The sequence below is a fragment of the Culex pipiens genome, chromosome 2, assembly GCF_016801865.2.
Source record: "Culex pipiens pallens isolate TS chromosome 2, TS_CPP_V2, whole genome shotgun sequence".
NCBI classification, from domain to species: domain Eukaryota; kingdom Metazoa; phylum Arthropoda; class Insecta; order Diptera; family Culicidae; genus Culex; species Culex pipiens.
In genome coordinates this window covers 117,002,738-117,029,849 of record NC_068938.1, presented here as the reverse complement: position 1 = coordinate 117,029,849, position 27,112 = coordinate 117,002,738, and the positions used below count along the sequence as shown (strand labels likewise).

The 27,112-nt window shown below is 39.2% G+C and overlaps 1 protein-coding gene and 1 long non-coding RNA gene across 2 annotated transcripts; both read left to right on the top strand.

The window, feature by feature from the left end:
- Window positions 1–423: 423 nt before the first annotated feature.
- Window positions 424–8,584, top strand: LOC128092664 (craniofacial development protein 2-like). The gene is made up of 3 exons (XM_052706972.1): window positions 424–756; window positions 822–1,107; window positions 8,382–8,584. Exons 1-3 carry the CDS (start codon window positions 424–426, stop codon window positions 8,582–8,584), a joined length of 822 nt encoding a protein of 273 aa, XP_052562932.1.
- A 13,467-nt stretch (window positions 8,585–22,051) lies between these two features.
- LOC120424061 (uncharacterized) lies at window positions 22,052–23,175 on the top strand. Its single transcript, XR_005606311.2, has 3 exons — window positions 22,052–22,565; window positions 22,619–22,904; window positions 22,961–23,175. It is a non-coding gene; the product is annotated as an uncharacterized LOC120424061 (long non-coding RNA).
- Window positions 23,176–27,112: the final 3,937 nt, after the last annotated feature.

Genomic DNA, 27,112 nt, shown 5'->3' with positions numbered 1-27,112 from the left:
ACAACATTTGAAGCCATCAACCATTTAATAATAACTGTAGTGTAACTTGTGTAATCCATGTAATTGAATGTCGTTTGTAGTGTTAATGTTGTAGTTAAGCATGAATCCCTTAATCGGAAATTTTCCACTGGGATTCATTAGCTAATAAATGTGTCACGTCCTCCACACACCTTTCTTGTTTTGTAATCCGCGCTTTGTATGAAAAATGTAAACGTCTCAGCCCTGTTAAAATTAGTTTATTTGTTTATGTGCTGCATATTAAAGGGCTGTTGACAGTAAGGAGTCCATAACCAGGGGGCTCAAATTGAGCTCTTTGGTATGGGGGAGTGTGGTGGGCCTTACAAATAAAAAAAAAAAAAAAAAAAAAAAAAAAAAAAAAAAAAAAAAAAAAAAAAAAAAAGAAGAAATGGCGGCGAAAAGGCGATGCACGGAGTCGGTTTCGTAGTGATTGGGGATCAGAAGAACCGAGTCATCAAGTGGAAGGTGGTAAATGACCGGATCTGCGTGTTGAGAATAAAGGGCAAATTCTTCAACTACAGCCTGATCAACATCTACGCGCCGACGAACGACAAGCCCGATGATGATGAAGACGCTTTCTACGAGCGCCTCGACAAGACCTATGGAGAGTGCCCAAGACACGACGTGAAGATAGGCATCGGAGACGCAAACGCGCAGGTCGGAAGGAAAGCCTTCTTCCATCCTGTCATCGGCAAGGAGAGCCTTTATCCTCGCACGAATGACAACGGCCTACGTTTGGTAAATTTCGCCGCAGCCAGAGGAATGGCTATCTGTAGCACCTTCTTTGCGCGCATGAACATTAGGAACATTGGCGCTACCCGAATGGCGAATCGTGCACCCAAATCGATTACGTTTTGGTAGATGGTCGACACTTCTCGGACGTGATGGACGTCCAATCGTACAGAGGACCGAACATCGACTCTGATCACTTCTTGGTAGCGTGCAAGATCCGAGCTAGGCTGTCGAACGTGTTGACCCCGCGGACTGCGAGGATAGCGCGGTTGAACGTCCAGCGCCTCGCTAGCAGCGACGTTGCTGCAGAGTACAGTCGGAAGCTCGACGAGCGGATCAACGAGGACGCGCCTACGGGTAACATGGACGAGCAATGGGGAGCCCTCCAGACAAGGGGTTGGGCACATGCTTGATCCGTATGGCATTTGGAGCAAATCCAGTAAATAATGGTAAATAATGGTAAATACGGATTCACGAGGAGGAACTTAAAGATTTAAGAGAAAATTTCGATCAGTGTGGGCTGTGACGTTTCTAAACGTCATTGGCAACTGTCACTTAGATTAGTTTTGTATTTTGAAGAAGATTCGGATGGAACTAGAAATACTAGAACTACCCGGACTGGAGCCGGAAGCTGAGGAATTTGGCCAAATCAATTTTGTTCAAACAGCACCTGCTGAATAGAGCGGCAAAGGCGAAGGTGTCGTTTACCTAGTGATGGAACTGGGTTGTCGTTGATCCAGTTGTGTACGGCAAAAAATTAGCATGCTGTGAATTATGTTCCGAAGCAAGTCCGATAACACGATCATTATCGGACTCTCTGTTTTCCTTTCACCAACAAACCGAGCCCGATAACATGATCATTATCGGACTCTCTGTTGCTCTTTCCCAACAAGCCCAAGCTTGTTGATTTAGGCTCACCTGGCTAGGAAGGATTTGTCTACCTAAAATCCTTCCAACTAGCTAGCTAGCATAAGTTTTAGAAATAAGCCGGCAGTCTGTAACTACCTCTTAAGCGGAGCGAACACGGCTCAAATAAAAATGCTTAAAGACCCAAACTGTCTTTAATTATAATTGGCGCAGCCGGTCGGCGTCGATCAACCTCAGAGCAGAATCAAATAGTGCATGCGTGTGATTAATAACCATTCGCGAAGTGTGTTCCCGGACAAATACGGAATTAATCCCGAACGTCACCGGAGTATTCGAGCATCATCGGAACATCGGAATTGAGGACACCGCCAACAGAGGAACCTGAGGAGCAGTACTCGACGAGGACCACCACGACTAGCAACTTAATTGATTTGAGAGCCATCCCGCCATACGTCGCATCAAGAGGATGACTCAGTGAGAATCAAAAGAGAAGAGTAGAAGTGAAGTGAAGGAAAACGACTGGAAAAAATGTACCAGTTCGTAAATATGGAACCACAGTTCCAACAAATTATACACACTAAAAAAAATTTAATATTACATTAGACGTAATTCTTGATTAAACCGATGATAAAAACATGTAATCGTATTTTCGATGTAAATTTAGGTTAATTTTGGCGTAAATTGATAAAATTCTCACTGGTTTTCATTTACATCGTGCGTAACCTAAAATTACATCTCGAATAACCTGATTTTACGCTAAATATGATGCACATAACTGGAGCATCACATTTGATATAATTTTACATCAAATGAAACCCAATTTCACGCACGTCAGCAGCTACACGATTGTCAGAATTGTTAAACGTCAAACCGTCAGCCAGCTTCGACGTCGCAGAGAATAGCATTTTTCATCCAGATTCCGTTATTTTTTTCGTTTACTGGCCGGAACCTGCTACCGTTTTAGAGAAAACCAGTCAATTCTCTGATAGAGGTGAGTTTAAACTTTCTTTAATTGATATACCTGAAACCGATAGCAAATATTTTTTGGTCTTTTCAGGTTGCGGACGGACATCATGGAACGCGAGGAAAAACACGTTTTAAGCCGCAAAAAGAAATGCTCCTGAATAAACCGAAACATAGTGTGCAAGTGCAGGGCTCCATGTCGTCGGTTCAATCCTCGGTTCGGTTCCATCTGTGCCACCTTGATGCTTCCTTGAGCGAGTGGCCAACACGGTACAAATGAGATGCCGGAAGGTTGTTAGTGGAAATAATCCTAGGCAGAGGGTTTATGGCGCTACTCCAGTGAAAAATCTTTGTGGTAAAAACAACGAAAAACGAGTGAAAGTTTTGTAATTAATTGTGATGAATATTGTGCAATAAAAACATTTCAACTTCAGAATACAGAAACACGTTTACTGTCGTCCAATAAGAAAAATGAGATTCCTATTCGAAAATGTCTCACCAAAACTACGTTTAATGTAATTTTACACGATATCGGAGATTGTTTGGGTCGTGTAACTTTACGTCTTATTAGACACAACATTGCGTCTAATTTGATGCTCCAGTTATGTGCATCTAATTTAACCGAAAATTACACGTTTTTTTCGTAGTGTGTATTAAAAAGAGCTCTTGATCTAAAAACAAGACTCAATTATTCTATAGAAGATGGAAATATATCCTCTTCTCTTATAAAAGACCTGAGTGCCCTGTTAAAATGGAGTGCAAAAATTGGCCTCCTTGGGGAGTCAGATGTCAAAAACGTTCAATATAATTTGAACATAGTACGAAAATGTACTAATCAAACAATCAATGAATCAACATCAAGTGAATTGATGGATATAAGGATAAAGAATCAGCAGAAGGCAAGGAGCCAACTACCGGGATTGATGTTTGAAAACAGTCCAAAGTGTTTGATTGAAATGACAAGTCAGAATAGATCAACACAAACAGACAACAAACAAATAAAAAATCTTCAAGAAGAATCACCAAGCAACGCTATCTTAATTGCAGAACGTAAAAAGTTCACCAGTTCGAAAAACAAATTTACCAAAAAGGCAAGAAACATATTTCAACGTCAACGTCGCATCATACGGAGCACGAATCCAGCAAACAACACGTCAACAAAAAGTTCTATCGGAACAAAAAAATCAACGGATGGATCAAGAATCAGCGAAGCCAACAAAAACCAATGGAACAACAAGTTATCTAGAAATCAACGGAACTTCATGTCAACGAATTGCATGTCATCGAATAGGTATGTGTTAACATATAAAGATAAGTTCGTAGACACAAATTCCAAAATTTTGTCAAATCAAAGGCTTTACGATAGGGGTAAAAAGTTGTCAATTGATCTTTTAACTAGAAAGTGGAAATACAAATCATCACCCCAGAAATATGGTTTACCATGTAAGATAGTAGGCTAATTTCAAAATTATAAATTGCAAAACCGCTTTTACGATCGGGGTAAAAAAAAAAACCTTCATATAACAAGTAAAAACATCGTAGGTGACAGATCAGTGATTCAGACCGATTCAAATCAAAATGGCAAGACTTCTGTTAACTATATTAACAAAATATTTTGCAAAATTTTTAAAGTAAAACTGCTCACTCCATATCTAGACATCGTGGAATACGCTTTTAAGAAGCTGTTATCGAATGTCAAAGACACATGTTTTTAAAATGATTTTCATGAAATAACGACAATTAAACAAAATAAAACTGAAGAGACAGTTATTGATCGCATCTAAATTGCTTGATAACTTAAATTCAAATAGATAAAACAATATCCAATCAAAAGCTGCAAAAATATTTTGCCCAGCAAAAAAAATGTTTTTTTTATTGTGCCAAGCTCTATTAAGATTGTTTCTATTTTGACACAATACTAATTTCTATGTAGCAAAATCACAAACAAATATGAAAAAAATTGTTTTAAAGAGTCATGCGAACATGATAGTAGCAGTTATTTGAAAGTAAAAAAAAAATATTTATCAACCTAACAAATTAAGACCGTAATCTCAATCATATGAGTACTTAATACGTTTTTTTATTTTGATATAAAAAAAATCTATAATAAAAATTTTGTTGTACAAAACCAAGTACAAGGAAATTTCAAGATTGTTGTAGTATTCACAACAGAAAGATATAAAAGAACAATGCATATATTAGCTCAAACAGATATAATGTACACTAAAACATTTTTTTATCTGTTTCGAATGTTGCTTTGAATTTAATATCAATATTTTTTTTATCTGAAGTTCAATGCAAACATAACAAAATAGTGTTTGCTGTGTAAAACAAACAATCGATTGACGTAGACCAACGAGCATTTGTAATTTGTGTTCAATAAACTAAAATTATAACGATAATTGCAGAAGTAATTCAGAAATAAATGTCCCTAACATTTATTACAAGACGTAAAAAAAATAAACACAAATTTAATTGATAAATTAGATACTATAAAAATAATAATGAAGAAATCATTCAACAATGGTTTTTTTAAGTCCAAGGCTTCTAAATAAGCTGATAAAAAGCTTAAATTTTAAAAAGAAAATCATTTTGCCACAACTGAAAACTATCAGAAGTAATTTTACTCTACGATTCATATCATTCAGAGAAATCTTGATTAATAAAAATGTAAGCAGCTAGCAATAAAAAAAAATCTATATAGACTCCTAAATTTCAAAATAAAAAAAAAAATCAACAGCAATTGTACGGCATACGAATATAATACGGAAAATAAACCTACCATGAATATTTTAGAGTTTTTGGAACTCTGAGAATTTGGTGATAGAAAAATTAAACAACCACCCACATATTGACATTTTGTCATCATATTGTGAATAATAATATGTGTCCAAACAACACAGTATCAATTCAGAAAAATGAATGTTACAATTAAAAAAAAAAGGCACACACAAACTGTAATTCAAAAACTTTGACTGATTAATATTGAGTTTAAAACGAATTATGATTTAAATTGAAAAAAGTGCTTTCTTACTACTTTCGAATATTTAAAAGCTAAAAATTTAAAGCAAAATACAGATAAAAAATAGTCTCAGCTTTTCTGTGATTAAAAGTATTTGTTTTGTATGCTTATTTAAAAAAACTGTATCTCTTAAAAAAAAAAGAAAAAAAAGACCAGTGTTCAAAAACCAATCCTGACAAGTCCAGATTTTTTTTAGGATTTTATCAAGAAAAATTAAACGATACTGAAAACAACAGTGTTCGGACAATACAACATTAACAATGAAAAAAAGGTTTCAAAATGCCTAAAAGAAATTTAGTATATTTTTTTATGTAAGAGTGGATAGAAATTCAATATATGATATACCACATAATCATAGACAAGATAGAAAAATTTGCAAAAGAACTTTGAAAAGTTTTTTTTCTTCTCCCAAATGCAAAAAAATAATGGTTATAAATATACCAATATATTTAAAAATCTATTAGTACCTAAAGCTAAAATCAATGTATCAAAATGTACTTATAATGGTAATACGTTAAAATATAGGGTGAATACACCTTAAAACTATTGTTTACATCACAAAATATAAGGTTGCAAATAAAATGATTCAAATAGTGTGTGTCAACTAATGAAAAAAATACTCAATTAAATTTCATTCTGACTGTAAATTATAACTCATGACTCTCGCAAAAAAACAAAAATAATCATAAAAAGGTTAAAAGTGTTCAATATGATTCAAAATTAACTAAAACAATTAATTAAAAATAGTTTTATTTTTCAATTCAATGAAATCTTAAGTACAGCAAAAAACATTAGGAACATATTTTTCCTTTGACAACATATAAAAGAATAGGAATTTAATCATACTAACTTTCAAAATCAGAAAACGGTATAAAAAATATGACTATGTTGTCTTAAAACAAGTAACTGAACTTAATTTAGGTAAAAAAAAACTGTCATGTATAACTAAGACATCGGAATACATTGGATCAGTTTACAGCGAGAAATAGATGAAGATTTGAAATACAAAATTATGCATAAAAATCGTATGCATAAAAATCGGTAAAGACTACACATGAGTTCAAAAACTATTACAGATACTGTGTCAAATGAATTCTCAACAAACGATAACGTTAAGGATAATAATAATAAAAATTACATAAATTAAATCGGACAGTTATAAGCAATAAAAAAATGTAGTACAAAATAACCTTGATGCCAAAAAGGCTAATTAGCATAAATTCAGTTCTAAAACCAATACAACTGTTGTAAAAAAGTATCTCAAATATTGTGTTAACTGGTTGAGAAAACAAACAATAATTAAAAAAAATGTATATTTGAAATATTATAATGAAAACACATCCACTTTTGTTACATTTAAAAAAAAAAAAACAAAAAAAAAATCAAGAAGCAAACCATGAATAAGAAATGTATAATTACTCAGTTATTTCATGTAACATTTAATCTATTAACTCTTCAAACAAAAATAGATAGCCAGGAACACAAAGTTAAACAGATAATTTTTAAAATTATAAAAATATTTTGAATTATAGTTCAAATCCATATATATGAGGATCGCCTATGTTACTAAGCAAAACTATAATCAAAAACACATCTTAATTATTTAGGCGTAAAGAACAGAAACACATTTATATTATAACGCATGAGGACATGCTTTTTCACCCCCCGGAGGAATTATGTTCCGAAGTAAGTCCGATAACACGATCATTATCGGACTCTCTGTTTTCCTTTCACCAACAAACCGAGCCCGATAACATGATCATTATCGGACTCTCTGTTGCTCTTTCCCAACAAGCCCAAGCTTGTTGATTTAGGCTCACCTGGCTAGGAAGGATTTGTCTACCTAAAATCCTTCCAACTAGCTAGCTAGCATAAGTTTTAGAAATAAGCCGGCAGTCTGTAACTACCTCTTAAGCGGAGCGAACACGGCTCAAATAAAAATGCTTAAAGACCCAAACTGTCTTTAATTATAATTTGTGTTCGACACCTATAAAACCGGCACAAACCCCTCCCCACACGAAGTAGCACCTAACATCTCCGTGATGTTGTGGCAGTGCGTGGTCGAATGGTTACGCTGTCCGCTTTGTAAGCGGATGATTCTGGGTTCGATTCCCATCTGCTCCAACCTTCCTTAAAATGTCGGTCCCGGCCTTGGTTGTTAGGCCGTTAAGTCATTTCAGGTGTAGGAGTCGTCTCCATGCCATAAGTACAAACAACACACCAAACCAAGCCTACTCCGGTGGAATCGCTGGCGGCGGTTGGACTCGCAATCCAAAGGTCGTCAGTTCAAACACTGGGGTGGAAGGTTCCTTAGAGTAGAAAGAGGTTTGGGTGCTCTCCCCATTCAAGCCTTCAGACTACTAGGTTCGAGCAGAAACTTGCAATAGAGACCACAAAAGACCCGGGGGTCGTTAATGTGGATGGTTTGATTTTTTTGATGCTGATGTTTATCGTTTTCGCCATAACCTGTTCACCGACAAAATCGGTGCCGTCGATTGGAGGCGTAGCGAAAAGAGTTGGACCCTCCGAGCAAAAAAAAAAAACACCCTAGCTAACCTTTTTATTTGGTACTGATTAATACATGTTAAATTGAATTAAATTGTCACAGGGGTCATCACTTGGGTCAGAATGAACGAGTATTTCGCACAGTACAGTACTTAGCTCGTTCTTCTCGCAATGCTTATGACGACGTATTCAGCGGCCCAGACCCAATCCGTTTTCTGCAAACATTACAAATTTTGCTTAATTCGAATAACTCAATCGTGAAACTCACTTCCAGCATCCACATTCTTCATGGCTTGGTCGCTAACGTCTTGCCGCCGGTGCTCAATCAGCATTGACAAGAAGCGGGCCATCAGCGACAGGGAGCGCTGTTCCTTAGCTGGCGGCGGCTGCGTAGATAGCGTCCCGGCGGTTGATAATCTGGATCCTTGCACGACCAGCAGCAGGGACTACTGTAACGTCGTTGAAACTACCTCGTAGTCTACCTGGTGACGAAATGTTCCCTGCAGATTGGTTTCCGCGGCGCATCGAGGCCGGGTCGAACTTATGACCGTTGTTGTCACCTTAGCAAACCCTAAATCATCCGCCCGGTCAACGGCTTCGTTCGCTCCGGTACAAAGAAAGCTCTTGCGACAAAATTAACTCTTCCTTGGTCTGAATCTACTTTCGTTAAGATTCCTGTTCGTTCCTTGGCCCTGAAAATTCACGAAAAATAATGAATTTGAAAAACATAACCTATAGCTTCTATTCGTTTCTCCTCGAACTCACCCACACGTCCCGTTCCGTGGCAGCTCCCATTCCATAGATAGGTTGTATCCGGCAGTCACTTGCGTTTCGAAGAACCAATCCAATTTCTGGGCCACTGTTTCGGAATCCACTCAAGCAGGTTCAACTCCGGCTACAGGAAATTTTCCTGGGGTGCATCTTAATTTTACCGGAAAGTGTTTTATGGCTTCCGTCTGTTGGGACTGCGAACCAGCTTGATACTTGATAAAGAACTCGGTCCCGGTTTTGTTTGCCGGTCAGTAGCAGAACCGGGAACGCAATCGCGACTTTTCGTGTGCGTTTTCCTTTTTTCTTGTTTGTAAACAATGTGCAGCGCGCGACGACGACAACTGACAACCTGTACCACTGAAATAAATCGTAAAGTAGAATTTCGCGTTTTATCTATCTCGTGAATATGGATGCACATACGGATTAACCGTAGTAAATAAATGCGAAATATGTTATATATGTATAGTGACCACCCCGTGCCTCCAGAGCATCGTCAACACAACGGCTACCAAAGTGATCGGCACGACCAGAGGACGCAAACCCAAAGGGTGGTTCGATGCGGAGTGCCAGCGAGTGACGGACGAGAAGAACGAGGTCAGGAAACGTATGCTGGTTAAGGGTACGCGCCGAAACTGTGAGCGATACAGCGAGCTGCGAAGAGCTGAGAAACGAACCCACCGCCGAAAAGAACGGGAGTACGACGAGAGAGTACTTGCCGAAGCTCAAGCACAGTACAACGCGAACGATAAGCGGAGGTTTCATGCAACTGTCCCTGATGATACCTTTCATGATTTCATGAATTTTATTCATGAAACCGTGATTACAAATGCATAAAATTATGAATTTTATTCTCGGCTAAAATATTTTTATGAATATTCATGAATTTTCGTTCATGAAATCATGAATATGACTATTCATGATTTCATGACTGATATTCATGAAGTCATGACTAGATTGGTGTGCAGTGTGGGGAAGGAAAATGCCTAGTGTGTCGGAGAACTAATTACGAGACTGAAGAGGAAAAAAAGAGATGATCCGCCAAAAAAGACGGTGATTATTGTAGTGATGCAGTGATGTTGTTGTTATGTTCTGAAAATCATCGAAACTGCAAATAAATTTTCGTATATATATACAGTTGCGTCTTTTAATCACGAAAATTTTGGTACCCAAACATCTATAGGTCATCGCTGAAATTTTGAAGTTATCGCAGTTTTAGTGAAAAAAGTTGAATTTTTGCCAATTTCGTCATTCTCCGGTTTTTGCGCGCGGCGCGTCAAAAAACACGGATTTTATTTTCAAAAAATCATATCTTGAAAACGTACGGTTCGACATCGCCAATTTGTTAATATGTTACGTGAAATTTTCCGAGGAATCCGATAAAAATATTTTTAGACATAGGCTCTTTGGTCCAGACACGGTCAAAACGCCATTTTAAGTTTTCATACGACTTTTTCAATAGTTAAGCTAGATTTTTGGAACTTCTTAATATTTTTCCCAAATAGCCAAACTCATTACCTTTCTTTTGCGTCTAAGACAGCTAAAATCGGATGAAATGGCGCGGAGATATGATTTTTCGAAAAAAGTGTTTTTTGCGAAAAATGACGAAAATTGCCATTTTTCGAACCACCCTAGCACGATGTAGGTCACCCTAATGGCCAAACAAAAAAATACGGGTCTAATTATTTTGGCCAAGGAACCCCCAGAAAAACTTTTTTTTTGGTTTAGGCTCTTTTCAAATGGAATTGCTGTATATATATATTTGCGCGCGGCGCGTCAAAAAACACGGATTTTATTTTCAAAAAATCATATCTCGGAATCCTGTTAATGAACTCCTCCCATTTTTTAGTATGTTATGTAAAAATTTCCGGGGAATCCGATAAAAATATTTTCAGATATAGGCTCTTTGGTCCAGACACCGCCAAAACGGCATTTTAAAGTTTCATACGCCCTTTTCATATGTTAGGGGTCTAATTATTTCGGCCAGGGAACCCCCAGAAAAATTTTGAGCCCGATCCGAGCACTTTTGTTTTTTTCCATGCTGTTTTCGTGGGGAATTGCTGTATATATAAGAAAATAAATTGGGATTCATTTAACTTTTATTTCAATTGCTCTCAATATGAAAACCAAGTATAAAGTTTTCATTTGCGCAACATAAATACATTAAAAATAGGTTTAATTGAAAAACAGATTACACCTATTAATTCTACGTCTAATTATCTTCCTAGTGAGTTCTGGCTTGACTTTGTACGGCTGGGGTTTTAGAGATATAGCAGTTTGAAAATGAAGGTTTTTAACATTGTTTGCAAAAAAAAGCGAAACATTGGGGTGTTGTCAAATAAAAGGGCGTAGTCCGATCTGGACGAAAATCGAGTTTTTTGCTTGTTTTGATGGTATCATTAGCGCCATCAAATTTCAACTTGATCAAAAATATTGATTTCAACCAGTGTTGCAAATGAGTGATAAAAAAGCTATCAATAGATTATCTCTGCACCAAAAATATCCGAGAGTATAGCGGCCGTCACTATAGATTGTGAGATCGCTTCTTGTGTCTCGTGATTCCCAGCGATGTCATTCTCTCTCTATCACTCCTCCCCTTTTCCTTGACTATGCGCTCTCACCGCTGAGTCTCTAAATCTCTCCAAAAACTGCAATGAGAGACCGCGAGATGGCGATTAGGAGCCGACCACGTATGACGTCCCGTTAAACTGCGTTTGCGAAATTGGTTTTGTGGCGGCTTTTGCGGTTGAATGTTGTTGCGGTAGCATGATCGTGGAAACGGGAATGAGAGAGAAAAGGAAAATGTCAATCGCGAGTGGGTAAACACGAAAACGTGTTCGGCTTTGTTCGGCGCTGATAGTTTCAATGAGGAGAGAAGAGCAGTTGTATTTGAGGCATGAATTTCCAGGCGGGATAATTGTAGTTGCTGAGAGCTGATATTTTGATATTTTAACAACCCTGATTTCAACTATGCACTTTTTTGAGCACAATTGAGGTTATAGGGGAAGGTGGGGCAAGAGGAACAATCGCTCGTACAGCCGTAATTTTTACAATTTTGATTATTTCCAGCATGAGGAATTGTTGCTAGCAATGCAATTATCTGATTCTACTACCACATAACCGCCAAAACGACGTAAACGCCACGGGGCATAAAATTTAATGAAGTTTTTTTCGAAACCTTTGTTGTCTTATAATATTTTGAAAGTACAAAATAAGGCTTAGGTTTCGTTTTATGGCTCATTTTATCAAGCTGCTATTTTTCCTAGATCAGTAGTGTACCAACCAATGATTTGCACCTGTTATAAAGTATGATTTAACTTTTGGTTATTTTTTGTTGAAAGCATATAAAAAAACTTGTTCAGGTGGGGCAAGTGTACCATATGGATTCTTAGTATGGAAAAAGTTACAAATTGCTGCAACAACATATTTTATTGGGAAATAAATACATAAAAGTTCTTAAAAAATGATAAACAGTTGTAAAAAAATGTCCATACAAAATTTAGTGATATTATGAAAATTTACTATTAATCATCTAAGTGAATATTTTTTTTCGTAAAAACGATCAAATTTTTATTAAATATTATTATTTAATCTAAACAGGAAAGAAACGTTTCAAATACATTCTAATCTGATGTTTCAAAGTGATAGCAGTTCAATTGTTAGCAAATTAACATGTTGTTTCATGCATAGTTCCTTTTGCCCCAACGGGTTGTTCGTCTTGCCCCACTAGTTGAGTAGAACTTACGAAAAATCAAAAATTTTAAAATCAGTTTTTACATTAAAAACATAATTTTTTTTAAACTTGTTCTATCAAAGTCTTAGTCAAGACCTATAATAAGAAGATTATATAAAATCCGACAAATTTTATAATACGTTTTTAATGGGTTATAACGAGCATTTCCTCAGCTTGTTACACTTGCCCCACTTTTCCCTACAAATAAAACAGACCTTCCCAAAACAAATTCTGTGCATGAAATATTACTTCAGTGAAATGTTGCGAATCGAGACTACAGTCTAAGAGCAACCTTAGAGCAACCTTACCAGCGTGAGTATTAGGCCGGTTTTAGCGTTTTGTAACGCGTGTTAGTAACTTTGCTCCCACACCGGTCGTTGCTAAATGGGTTGCTAAACTAAAACGTAACGCGTCGGTTGGGAGCGAGTTACCAAATCTAGCAACGCGCTAGCAACGCAACTAAAACTTGGAACTGTCAAAGTTCAAAACAAAGTTTGTTCAGTTTTTATGTTCGAATGTTGTTTATGTGTTTTTTTTTCGTCTTTTGTCGGTCGAAGTGACCAAACCGCGCAAAAATTAAAAAGGAGTTGGATTGCGGCAAAAGAAAATCCGGTAAGTATCGTGAAAAATGGCCTGGATTCCGGGTTTACTGGCCACGGAACCGGATACTGAAGGATTGACTGTTCATGAGAATGGTTTTCCCAGTTTTCTGAATACTCCAAACAGCATCCTTCCTCTAGCGCAGGGAACTCCTTCCGGATGGTCACGGAGCTGGCAGCAAAATCCGGCAGCATCATCTCATGCGCAGGGAACTCCTTCCGGATGATGTTTGCTGGTTTCGTAACCATCCGGAACGAGTTCCCTGTGCAAGAGGGAGGATGCTGTTTGGACTTCCGATAGTCAGAACCGGCAAAAACATCCGGAAGGAGTTCCCTTTACATCAGGGAGGATGCTTCTTTTTTTGCTGGTTCCCACATAAGGTATTGGGGTCCTTTTCGACCCCAAACTTTAAAAAATCGTCATAAATCCAGTTTTTGACCGATTCCGGTTCTTTTGGTCACAAATGAAAGCTTAGGACGTCCCCTTTTCGAAACCGACATGAAAAACCGGATTTGGACACCGGTGGCCACGGGAATCGGCTACAACCGAAAAAAGACCTTTTTGAGACCCCAACTTTGACGACCTGTATCTCCGGTAAATTTCAGCCAATCAGGATGCTCCGGGTTGCATTAGACAGGTATTTACCTGTACTTTGACCACAAATATTAATATCAGGGCCAGGTGACCTACCGGTTCCGGAACATCCGAAAAGTTCATGTTTTAATGTTTTACACATATATGTGATACAAATACTCTCACAATGGTTGAAATTGATCCATAAAACTTACTAAAAATACAATACACGATTGCCAGAACCACTCTGGAGTGTTAGTGGCCACTTCCGGGTATCCTGGAACCGGTTCCCGGGTACCCGATGAACGGCCAACTTGACTTTTTTGGTGAAAACCCATCATGTTGCACTTCAAACTCCATGAAATTGAAAGATATGTCCATCTTTGGTAATGCCGTTATTAGCTGAGCCATCCTGGCCAATCTGGAACCGGTTGCCGGTGGCCCCTTGGGACACTTCCGGAATATGAGAGAAACCCTATCATCCGATATATCTAACTTCATAAATTTGAAAGATATGTCAATCTACGGTCATGCCGTTGTTCACTGACCCATTCTGGCCAATCTGGAACCGGTTACCGGTGGCCCCTTGGGGACCCTTCCGGAATATGAGAGAAATCCTATCATCCGACTTGTCAAACTTCATGAAATTGATAGATATGTCAATGTACGGTCTTGCCGTTGTTCGCTGACCCATTCTGGCCATTTTGGAACCGGTTCCCGGTGGCCCCTTGGGGATACTTCCTTAATATGAGAGAAACCCTATCATCTTACATATCAAACTTCATGAAATTGATAGATATGTAAATAAACATCGACATATCAAACTTTATGAAATTGAAAGATATGTTAATTTACGGTCATGCCGTTGTTCGCTGACCCATTCTGGCCATTCTGTAACCGGTTACCGGTGGCCCCTTGGGTACACTTCTGGAATATGAAAGTAACCCTACCATCCGACATATCAAACTTCATGAAATTGAAAGATTTGTCAATCTACGGTCTTGCCGATGTTCGCCGATGTGACCCATTCTTGCCAATCTGGAACAGGTTACCGGTGGCCCCTAGGGGACACTCTCGGATTATGAGAGAAACCCCATTATCCGACATATCAAACTTCATGAAACTGATAGATATGCCAATCTTTGGTCATGACGTTGATCGTTGACCAATCTTGGCCAATCCTGAACCGGTTACCAGTGGCCCCTTTGGGACAATCCCGGAATATGAGAGAAATCCTATCATATGACATATCAAACTTCATGGAATTGAAGGATGCAGGCACCTAGCTAAGGGGGTGGGCTTCGGGCAAACCCCCCCCCCCCCCCCTGAAATTTTTTGGAAGACAAATGGGAGAGAGGGAAGAAGAATAAAAAAGAAGAAAATATCATGTTCAAGCCCCCCCCCCCCCCGGCCCAAAATTCTGGCTACACTTCTGGAAGGATGTGTCAATCTACGGTCATGCCATTGTACGCTTATTCATTCTGGCAATTCTGGAAATAGTTCCCGGTGGCCTCTTGGGGACACTTCCAGAATATGAGAGAAACTCTATCATCCGATGTATCAAACTCATCAAACTCATAGATATTTCAACCAACGCACTATGGGCCATCTCCATACAAACAGGCGGCCAAATTATTTTTTTGCTTTTTAAATGTTTTTTCATACAAATTTGGGTGATTGTATGGTATTGAAATGATATACGTCGATTTTTATGACTTTTCATGTTTTTCAATAGTTGATTGTTTCTAATAAATAGTCCTTTCATACATTTGCAAGTGCAACAGAATTGCGTATATATTGTATTGCAAGTTTATATTACCCCCATATTGTTTTGGCCACCGAGAACTGATGTTAATTTAATCTAGTCGGTTTATATTATTAAATTATGGATAAGCTAATACATCCCCACTTTAAGGACACAACCCCTCCCTCCTCTTTCTTTCACCCCCCCCCCCTCCTCTCCTCCAACAAAATTTTGTTAAGCGTAATAAATCATTTTAAGTCAAATCTTTATTATTTACTGCTGTGTGTTTCTTTTTGTGAGTCCATGCCATATAACTTGAGACCCCCCCACCCTTACGGGCATAAATTGTGAAAATTTTAATTGTTAAATCAAATAACAGAAAAATTAATTTTATTCAAAATACTAATTATGAAGTAAAACGATAATTTACAAAACATATTCTTACTAATCCTAATGTTCTTGTCCATGAAAATTCATTTGATTATAGAGTTTCTGACAGCTTGAGGATATGTCAAAGGTACTTTTTATGATGTTTTGTACTAACCAACATATAACTTAAATGTGGATTGATCGCAGAAATTCATCATGCTAAGTCAATATTTTGCTGAATACTTTTTTCGGTATCAAACTGAGATTCTCCAGTTTCGCTTGAGAAACTTCGGTACGAATACCTTATTTTGACTAAGGTACTCAATTTTAAATGTAGGCAACAGAAAATTCCAATAAAGTCATTTCGAACTTCTTGAAACCAGGTATTGATTTTTGAAGCGACGATGCTTACGAAGTGAAATAAACGTGCGCATATGTAGATTGAAGCAAATTTTGATAAAACGTAAATGTTCAAAATGGCATATCTCCGAAAACGCTAAAAATCGCAGGCTGGAAATTTCAGCAATGTTAGATTATGATCCAATCTTTCAAGTGATCTTAGTTTCATGTTTAGCATCGGTTAGCAAAAAAAAGTACTCGATTAACAAACACAAAAAAATAAGTGTTGTCAACAAAATGCATTAGTTATTCGATGAAATTTCAGTTTTTGGTTTGGAAACAACATTTTATCTATTAATAGTTTTAAAGCTTATCTCATTACCTTTTCAACGATGTATGTATTTTTTTTTTTCATAGCTTATTTTTATTAGGTCCTTTTAGGTGCTGTGACCAGGTTAGGACCGAGGATCAAAAGGTACACAAATAATAAAAGAAAAATAAAAAAAACTGTAACTGATTCAGATGATCATTTTTTCGTGCCATGTGTCAGCAAGTGTGCGATCACATCGATCTGTTCCTCGGGTGTCTTGCACTGCCTCAAGCGAACTCTGTACTCTCGGTAAATGGACCACAGCTCCGACTCGCTGTACAGCTTCGGTTCGCCTTGATCCTCCTTCGGGGTTGCACCGGCGCCGGCGCCCGTATTATCTGGACTTCTTCCTGCGGGACGAGGATGCTTTTCTTCCGTCCCAACGGACGGCACCGCTCCAGGTAGCGGAGGAAAATCCGCCGCGGTGAACGTGGCTCCTGCCGGAGTCTGCTTGTCCTTCTTCCATGCTGGCGGCTTCGGCTTGGACGCCTGCTGCCTCGACTGGATGAACTGCGCACGTTTGGGACAGCTGCGGACCAGACCCTCGTGGGATCCAGAGCAGTTGACACACTTCTTGGCTTCCGTTTCTTCTGCTTTGCACTTTTCCGTGCTGTGGGCTCCCCCACAGCTGCTGCACCTGGGCTTGAGATGGCAGTTACTGGTTCCGTGACCGAACTGCAAGCAGTTCTTGCACTGGGTCACGTGCGGTTCTTTGTTCCGGTAGGCCACCCACCGGACGACGACTGGTCCCACTTTCTTTACCTTGCTACTCAACTCCTTCAGACTGGTGTGACCCTTGGGGAAGAGCACGATGAAAGGCGTCTCATCGATGGCGGGAAGCTGCTGCTTCCGCCTGATGGCGTGTACTGCCAAGACGTCCAGCTGATGTTCCGTCTTGAGCAGCTCCTTGACGTAATCCGGTTCCGCGTTCGGGAGACCTCGCATTACTACCCGGTGCGGTCTCGCACTGCGCTTTCCGTGCGTGTAGAACTGCACCTTGTTCTTCTTCAGGTGGGCTTGCACCGTGTCGAAGTCGTCGCTCGAGAAGCACGTAATTTTGGTGCCGTACCGCGTCAGTTTGTGTTCCGGCTGGACATCACATGTCGACATCACCTTCGCAAGGCGGGCGAAGCTCGTTTCTTTCACCACCAGCGGCGGCTGCTTCTTCTCCCCGGCCGAATTGCCGGATGCTGGTACCACAGGGGTGGTTTTTTTCTGCTGCTGGATTCGCATTGTTATTGTTGTTGCTCTTCTCCGCTAGCGGGCTGAACTTGTTGTTGCTGAGCAGTTTCTCCACTTCCTGGCCATCGCCAACGTTGATCTCCTCGTTAGCCTTCCTGCACAGAAAAAAAATGATGGTAATATTCATCAGGAAATGGTGACAGATATTGTGGCAAAAAAAATGATAAATTTTACCTAAGAAAATGATGAATTTTCATCAGAAAATGATGAATTTTCATCAGAAAATGATGAAATTTACCTCAAATAATGATGAAATTTACCTAAAAAAATGATGAAATTTACCGCAAAAATGTTGAATTTTACGGAAGAATGTGTATTATTGCATTAAAAAATGTGTAATTTGTGGCTGAGAAAGTGGAAGGATAGGTATTGAACTGTCATCCATTTCAGAGAACGTAAATAAAACATTTGATCGAACGAATTTTTTTTTCATGGCTCAGGGTACTTTGTGGGCGGCAATCAGTTAGCGGCCAACTGCTTGATCGCTCTAAGGACCCGGGTTAGATTTTTTGCAAATATTACTTTAAGGTTAGACGGAACGCCAGTTCTTGGACAACTTTTGTTCAACTTAAATAAATGTCTGAACTCGACAGGTTGCTCACTATCGACCTATTTTGCGTCAGACAGAACATGTTTAAGTTACGGTGTTTTCTTTAAAGGTGCTTCGGGCTAAGGCGCCAAAAAAAATCAAACCATCCACATTAACGACCCCCGGGTCTTTTGTGGTCTCTATTGCAAGTTTCTGCTCGAACCTAGGAGTCCGAAGGCTTGAATGGGGAGAGCACCCAATCCTCTTTTTACTCCAAGGAACCTTCCACCCCAGTGTTTGAACTGACGACCTTTGGATTGCGAGTCCAACGACCGCCAGCGATTCCACCGGAGTAGGCTTGGTTTGGTGTGTTGTTTATGGCATGGAGACGACTCCTACACCTGGAATGACTTAACGGCCTAACAACCAAGGCCGGGACCGACATTTTACTTCCTCATCCGATGGAAGGTTGGAGCAGATGGGAATCGAACCCAGAATCATCCGCTTACAAAGCGGACAGCGTAACCATTCGGCCACGCACTGCTAAGGCGCCAGTCCATACACAGCAAAAAAAAGTTGAATTTTGGAATGTTGAAAATTTGGTAGGTTGAATATTACCTCTTTTTTGTGTAATATTACTTAAAAAATGTGTAAAAATTTGAACCTGATGAATAATCATCAAAAACTGATGAAAATTCATCATTTTCAGAGGTAAAATTAATCATTAATTTTGCCACAAAATCTGTCACCATTTCCTGATGAATATTACCATCATTTTTTTTTTCTGTGTACAGTTAATGTTGGGTTTGAATCCCATCGGTGGCATCTTTTTTGTGTTTCCAAAAATTGTACATGCAAAGTGTTATTTTTTTCATAATGGTGATGTGCATGCGATTTTACCATCAGATTTTTTGCTGTGTACCTACCAAAAAAAATGCTGCAAGCAGTAGCTACCTTCCCAGACGAAGTTTCACCAGTTGAAATCCTTGAGATATTATCCCACATGAAATATCCACCTGCAATAAAAAACGATTTTTTTACAAAGTGTCATATTCTTAAGAAAACAAAACTTATCTAAAAGTGGAAATAGACGTCGACTAATGGTGATTAGATCCGAAAAACATTTTTTTTTACTTATGGCGGCTGCTTTTTCCACGTTGGCTTTGGCATTTTCCAAGAGTCGTTTGTTCTGAGAAGCTGTAAAGATGAGTTGATAATTAAATTTAATGATATTTAAAATTGTCATTAGGACTCTTAACTGTTGCGGTGTCAATCCAGAAACCGAAAAGCGATGCGTGTTACGCGAGAGGAGCCATTAAAGAATGCTTCTCACCAATCCAATTTGATAACACTCAGACAAATAATTAAAAACGATATTTTTGGAAATTATTGGTCCTGTTGCCTTCCTCACTGAGGTAAGGCTATAATCCTGCTCGAAAAATGAACTTTTGAAAAACAGCTCATAGACCTATATTCATGTATACCTATCGACTCAGAATCGAAAACTGAACAAATGTCTGTGTGTGTGTGTATGTGTGTGCGTATTCCCCTTGGTGCTCGAAATTCTTGCCAAGTTTTCTCGGCACTGGCTGATCCGATTTGAGTCAAACAAGTTGCATTCGATCCGGTTTGGTGCCCCATACTGCACTATTAAATGGTTTGAAGATCCGATAAGTAGTTCAAAAGTTACGTATAAAAAAGTGGCAGAGTTGCAAATCGCGTGCTGGAATTTTGATGCCGGATCTCACTTATCTATACGAAAACTATGTCCGGATCCATCATCCGACCCATCGTTGGTTAGGTAATCAAAAGACCTTTCCAATAAGTCCAAAACATTGAAGATCTGGCAACCCTGTCTCGAGATATGACCACTTAAGTGATATTTAAGCTTTTTTTTGAAGCCGGATCTCACTTATCTATATGAAAACTATGTCCAGATTTATCATCCGACCCATCGTTGGTTAGGTAATCAAAAGACCTTTCCAATAAGTCCAAAACATTGAAGATCTGGCAATCCTGTCTCAAGATATGACCACTTAAGTGATATTTATGCACTTTTTTGAAGCCGGATCTCACTTATCTATATGAAAACTATGTCCAGATTCATCATCCGACCCATCGTTGATTAGGTAATCAAAAGACCTTTCCAATGAGTCCAAAACATTGAAGATCTGGCAACCCTGTCTCGAGATATGACCACTTAAGTGATATTTATGCACTTTTTTGAAGCCGGATCTCACTTATCTATATGAAAACTATGTCCGGATTCATCATCCGACCCATCGTTGGTTAGGTAATCAAAAGACCTTTCCAATAAGTCCAAAACATTGAAGATCTGGCAACCCTGTCTCGAGATATGACCACTTAAGTGATATTTATGCACTCTTTTTAAGCCGGATCTCACTTATCTATATGAAAACTATGTCCGGATTCATCATCCGACCCATCGTTGGTTAGGTAATCAAAAGACCTTTCCAATAAGTCCAAAACATTGAAGATCTGGCAACCCTGTCTCGAGATATGACCACTTAAGTGATATTTATGCACTTTTTTGAAGCCGGATCTCACTTATCTATATGAAAACTATGTCCAGATTCATCATCCGACCCATCGTTGGTTAGGTAATTAAAAGACCTTCACAATAAGTCCAAAACATTGAAGATCTGGCAACCCTGTCTCAAGGTATGACCACTTAAGTGATATTTATGCACTTTTTTGAAGCCGGATCTCACTTATCTATATGAAAACTATGTCCAGATTCATCATCCGACCAATCGTTGGTTAGGTAATCAAAAAGCCTTTGCAATGGATCCAAAACATTGAAGATCTGGTAACCCTGTCTCGAGATATGACCACTTAAGTGATATTTATGTACTTTTTTGAAGCCGGATCTCACTTATCTATATGAAAACTATGTCCGGATCTATCATCCGACCCATCGTTGGTTAGGTAATCAAAAGACCTTTCTCATGAGTCTTATACATTGAAGATCTGGCAACCCTGTCTCGAGATATGAACACTTAAGTGATATTTATGCACTTTTTTGAAGCCGGATCTCGCTCAAATGTATGTAGACTATGTCCGGATCCATCATCCGACCCATCGTTGGTTAGGTAATCAAAAGACCTTTCCAATGAGTCCAAAACATTGAAGATCTGGCAACCCTGTCTCGAGATATGACCACTTAAGTGATATTCATGCACTTTTTTGAAGCCGGATCTCACTTATCTATATGAAAACTATGTCCGGATTCATCATCCGACCCATCGTTGGTTAGGTAATCAAAAGACCTTTCCAATAAGTCCAAAACATTGAAGATCTGGCAATCCTGTCTCAAGATATGACCACTTAAGTGATATTTATGCACTTTTTTGAAGCCGGATCTCACTTATCTATATGAAAACTATGTCCAGATTCATCATCCGACCAATCGTTGGTTAGGTAATCAAAAAACCTTTGCAATGGATCCAAAACATTGAAGATCTGGTAACCCTGTCTCGAGATATGACCACTTAAGTGATATTTATGTACTTTTTTGAAGCCGGATCTCACTTATCTATATGAAAACTATGTCCGGATCTATCATCCGACCCATCGTTGGTTAGGTAATCAAAAGACCTTTCTCATGAGTCTTATACATTGAAGATCTGGCAACCCTGTCTCGAGATATGAACACTAGGGTGGGTCATTTTTTTCGAAAGTGTTTGGATCCGGCTGAAATAAGGGCCATCTTGTAGAGGGTACCCATAGGGACTCTCATATCAAGTTTGAGCGCATTTGGTTGAAAACTGGCTTGTCGCTCGGGGGTTAAAGTTTACATGGAAATTACTATGGGAAATGCGTGATTTTACTTCAAACGCTCCTACAAGCTAAGCGACAAACTTTAGTCCACACTTACACTAGGTAGCCGTGTCGGGGGTGGTCCAAGGAACATTTTTCTCTAAGGGGTCATGGTCATCCGTTCAACCCTGAGCTTGCGCATCGCAGATTTATCCGGCGACGCCGGAATCTTTCAAAATCTCAGTTTTAACGGTCAACGCATGCTACAAACTATGACAGAAGCATCGTTTGAATAAATGGAAAACGCGACGCCAAACGTCAAGTCACTAAAATCGATGCAGTAAACAACGGTTCGCCGTTCGCTGGTTCGCCGGCAAAAACTCTTAAAGCAGACCAAATCAATACAGAAAGGTATGGAAAAAAGTTGCAATTGCACCAGAACCCAAAACTAGACTCGATTTCAGGACGTGGTGCGCATCATCATCGCCTGACAACATCACCATCAACCAATTTGTCGACCAGTAACTGATCGAATGTGCGGACAGTTCCCACCGGCAGCACGGACAGTTGATCTCCTTTGGGAACCACACGTCGACATTTCCGGCGGAATTGTTGCGACTACTGGGAGCTAATGTTTGTGATAAATCGAGAAAGATGCTGCTAAGAAACTAATTCGTTCGAAAGACAACAAAAGCGCTTCTCTAGGAGGTGCTAAAGAACAAACTGCTAATTTCGCAATAGAAATTAATGGTAAGTTTGATAAAAATGTTTCTTATCAAGAGGATTAGCTACCTATTATATTTCAGCCAAACAAGAGATGCAAGTGCTAACAGGAAACCACGTCGGGCCACATTGATCGATTGCGCCAGGAAAATGACCGACACCGCAAGCAGGCCAAAATATTATTCGCCTAAAAAGCATTTCAATCAACTCCAAGCACCATCGAGACTAGCAAGATGCAGATGTGCAAGTTATTCGCGAAGGAGAGATCAGGAAGTGGGTTATGTGGCGCTGGCAAGACCTGGAATTGATCATTTAAATAATAATAAATAATTATTGTTAAATATATGTTGTGTATAACGAAAGAATAAAAATTTGCTCAAATCTAAAGAAAAATCTTATTTATGCCCCTTTTAAGCGTTATTTTGGAGAGAGCCTTGCTTCGAATTTTGGAGCAAATCAGGGAAGAGTTAATTGGAGGGGCGATACCGGTTTTTTTTTTTCAAAATATTGGTGGTGATAGAACATTTAAAATATTTTCATGGAACCATTTTTATTTTAGATAAAACGCTCTTGCCGGTTTTGCTTGATTTCTTGTAGCCGCTCTTGAATACGATGCTTTCCCATTCTTCAACTCGTTCCCTTGAACCTTAGCCAGCAAACGAGTAATAATCTTCGAAGAAGCAACAGATCCAACGAGGCCAGCACTCGGTCCGTCATCAAAAATGAGCAATCATTTCTGGTGTACCGCATTCGAAATGTTTTCCTTTTCATGCACCTGGAACATTGTAGAGCAACTGATAAAATTGAGCTCTCGAATCACACAAAACGGAACACATGTTTTTGACGACCAAGTGCCCTGACCTGGGTGCAGAATCCTACAGGACGCCGCAGTGATCGAGTTTATCCGTACAGGAACTTCACTGAACTAATATCTTGCGCATCACTTCCTGAAATTGAGTTCATTTTTAGGTTCCGGTTAAACTGCATGTTTTTTTTCGTACCTTTAAGCATTAAGCTGGACTTGATCTCCTCTCATGGAACAGGAAACTGCTCTAAGAGTTTTTGCCGGCGAACCAGCGGACGGCGAACCGTTGTTTACTGCATCGATTTTAGTGACTTGACGTTTGGCGTCGCGTTTTCCATTTATTCAAACGATGCTTCTGTCATAGTTTGTAGCATGCGTTGACCGTTAAAACTGAGATTTTGAAAGATTCCGGCGTCGCCGGATAAATCTGCGATGCGCAAGCTCAGGGTTGAACGGATGACCATGACCCCTTAGAGAAAAATGTTCCTTGGACCACCCCCGACACGGCTACCTAGTGTAAGTGTGGACTAAAGTTTGTCGCTTAGCTTGTAGGAGCGTTTGAAGTAAAATCACGCATTTCCCATAGTAATTTCCATGTAAACTTTAACCCCCGAGCGACAAGCCAGTTTTCAACCAAATGCGCTCAAACTTGGTATGAAAGTCCCTATGGGTACCCTCTACAAGATGGCCCTTATTTCAGCCGGATCCAAACACTTTCGAAAAAAATGACCCACCCTAATGAACACTTAAGTGATATTTATGCACTTTTTTGAAGCCGGATCTCGCTCAAATGTATGTAGACTATGTCCGGATCCATCATCCGACCCATCGTTGGTTGGGTAATCAAAAGACCTTTCCCATAAGTCCAAAACATTGAAGGTCTGGCAACGCTCAGTATCAAGTTATGACCGCTTCAGTAACATTTATGTTGTTTTTTTTTAAATAGATGGTATTTGTGTCCAAACCCATCATATCACCAAATATTGGTAAAAAGTGAGGAAGGCACCAACCACATAGGTGGATTAAGTTAGTTTTTTTACTTACAAAATGAACATGAACACCAATCTACTTCAAATTTAACGTTTGTTGAAAAATTCAATTTTTCATTATATTTTGGATGAATAAGCACGATAAACAAGTCATTCCGACTAACCAACTATCCTGAAATAAATGGATCGTACATCAGATTCTTCATGAACTGTTCAAATCCCAAAATTCGGCAGGCAACTTCCTCCAAACTTAACCAAAAAAACACAACTTTTTAAGGATTCTTGGACGCGCAAGTGGCCAAAACACCCGGACTCTTCTTCCAAACCAATCCGGAAGAAGCACTAACACAAACTCACCAAAACAAACGACGACGGTGACACGAAATCTGCGACGATTCCTGGACGTAAACACCCGGCACCTTCCTCCAGACCGATCCGGAAGAAGCACCAACTCAAACTCACCAAAACAAACGACGACGGCGGCACGGAATCTGCGAAGATTCCTGGACGTAAACACCCGGCACATTTCTCCAGACCGGTCCGGAAGAAGCACCAACACAAACTCACCAAAACAAACGACGACGGCGGCACGGAATCGGCGACGATTCCTGGACGTAAACACCCGGCACCTTCCTCCAGACCGATCCGGAAGAAGCACCAACACAAACTCACCAAAACAAACGACGACGGTGACACGAAATCTGCGACGATTCCTGGACGTAAACACCCGGCACCTTCCTCCAGACCGATCCGGAAGAAGCACCAACTCAAACTCACCAAAACACACAACGACGATGGCACAGAATCAGCAACGATTGTTTGACGCACGAGCGACCAAAACTCCCGGACACGCGACGGTTGAATCACGATCCGACATGCTTCTGCCAACCACTTTTCAAAACGTTGCGTTTGACAGTTGTCAAAGTCAAAAGATGATTAATATTGTACCTAAATTTGATGAATATTACTCAAGTATACGAGTAACAAAAATAATGTTGAATATTCATCAAAAATTAGGTAATATTACACATTTTTTGTGTAAAACCTGTTTGACAAAAAAAAATCGTTATTCAACAATTATAGAGGTAAAATTCATCATTATTTTTTTCAACATTCTGTTTTCAACCTTCCATTTTTACATTATTTTTTGCTGTGTGCGCCGAACCTTGATTACGGGACGAAATTCGCCCCCGTCCTCTCCTCCTCCTTCGGAGACTTCCACCTCCATGCCCGTCGCCGCCTGCGTTTTGGGTTGGAACTCGTCCGGTTTCTCCCACACACTTTTCTTCATGGCAGCGTTCCAGTAGAACGGCCTTCCATCCTCGGTTCTATGCTCCGTCCACTCACTCTCCGCCGTCGCGGCCGCCGCCATGGCCGTCGGCGCAAGTTAAAAAAAAAACACCGTCAAAAACGCGCTCAAAGGACACACGTCTGCTCTGGGCAAGCTGTCAAACTGGAATCAACGATGTATGTATAATTGTCCTAATAAAATATTTAAAATGGCTGAGCTATGTTAAAATTAAACAATCAGCCTTTTTTACGAAAAACGCTAGTTTTTTACCCCATTTATTGACTTTCAGCTTGCGTATCTGTGTAATAAACAAACTTAGAGCTTTGAAAATTTGGATTTTTCTTAGTTAGAATGTTTACTTTCGAGAAAAAAATACCAAAAAATATTTGGAGAAGGTCACTTTTTTGAAACTTGGCCACCCAATGTACCATAGTGCAACGGTCAGTGATCAATTGCATAACTGTAGATTAAGGTAGTTTTCAATTTCATGAAGTTTGATATGTCGGAAGATAGGATTTCTCTCATATTCCGGAAGTGTCCCCACGAGGCCACCGGTAACTGGTTCCAGAATGGCCAGGATGGGTCTGCGAACAGCGGCATGACATCAGGGGTGCTCAAAGTTTTTGAAGGCCGGGCCAAATTTGAAGCTCAAATGAGCTTGCGGGCCAAATTTACAAAAAAAAAATGTTGTTAAAAAAAATAAATTACGTTATTTTAATGTAAATAATCAGACATTTCTGTTATTCAAAAAAAAAAATCTTTTCAAAATAATAGGAACCACAAAATAACGAGTTTCTTTGGTATTGTAGTTTCTGGTATTTGAAAAAAAAGTTCTTAGCTGCATCTTCAAAAAAAATGTTTTGTTTTTATATTTCGAAAATGGTGGTGACATTACATGTTGAACAATTCTAGATTAAATTTTCAAAAGGTTCTATCTGCATAGGAAACCCATGAGGGATAGGTTGTTTTGAAAATGTAATCTAGAATTCATGTCAATCCATCCAGCAGGGCAATCTGGCCAAATCAAAAATCCGAACATGGTTTTAGCATGTACCAAAGTGGTACATATGTGTACCTTTAAGGATTTTTGATGTACTTCAAAGGTTCGATAAGTAGCCTTGCCCTGCTGGAAAGATAGCTGTTTTTTAGA

What these genes read in the sequence shown, in the direction of transcription:
- LOC128092664 (XM_052706972.1), top strand. Translation starts at nt 424, where the DNA reads ATGCACGGAGTCGGTTTCGTAGTGATTGGGGATCAGAAGAACCGAGTC. An exon ending in ATGACAACGGCCTACGTTTG is followed by an intron (nt 757 to 821) that starts GTAAATTTCGCC and finishes CATGAACATTAG; the next exon opens with GAACATTGGCGCTACCCGAA. An exon ending in CAACGAGGACGCGCCTACGG is followed by an intron (nt 1,108 to 8,381) that starts GTAACATGGACG and finishes ACTCACTTCCAG; the next exon opens with CATCCACATTCTTCATGGCT.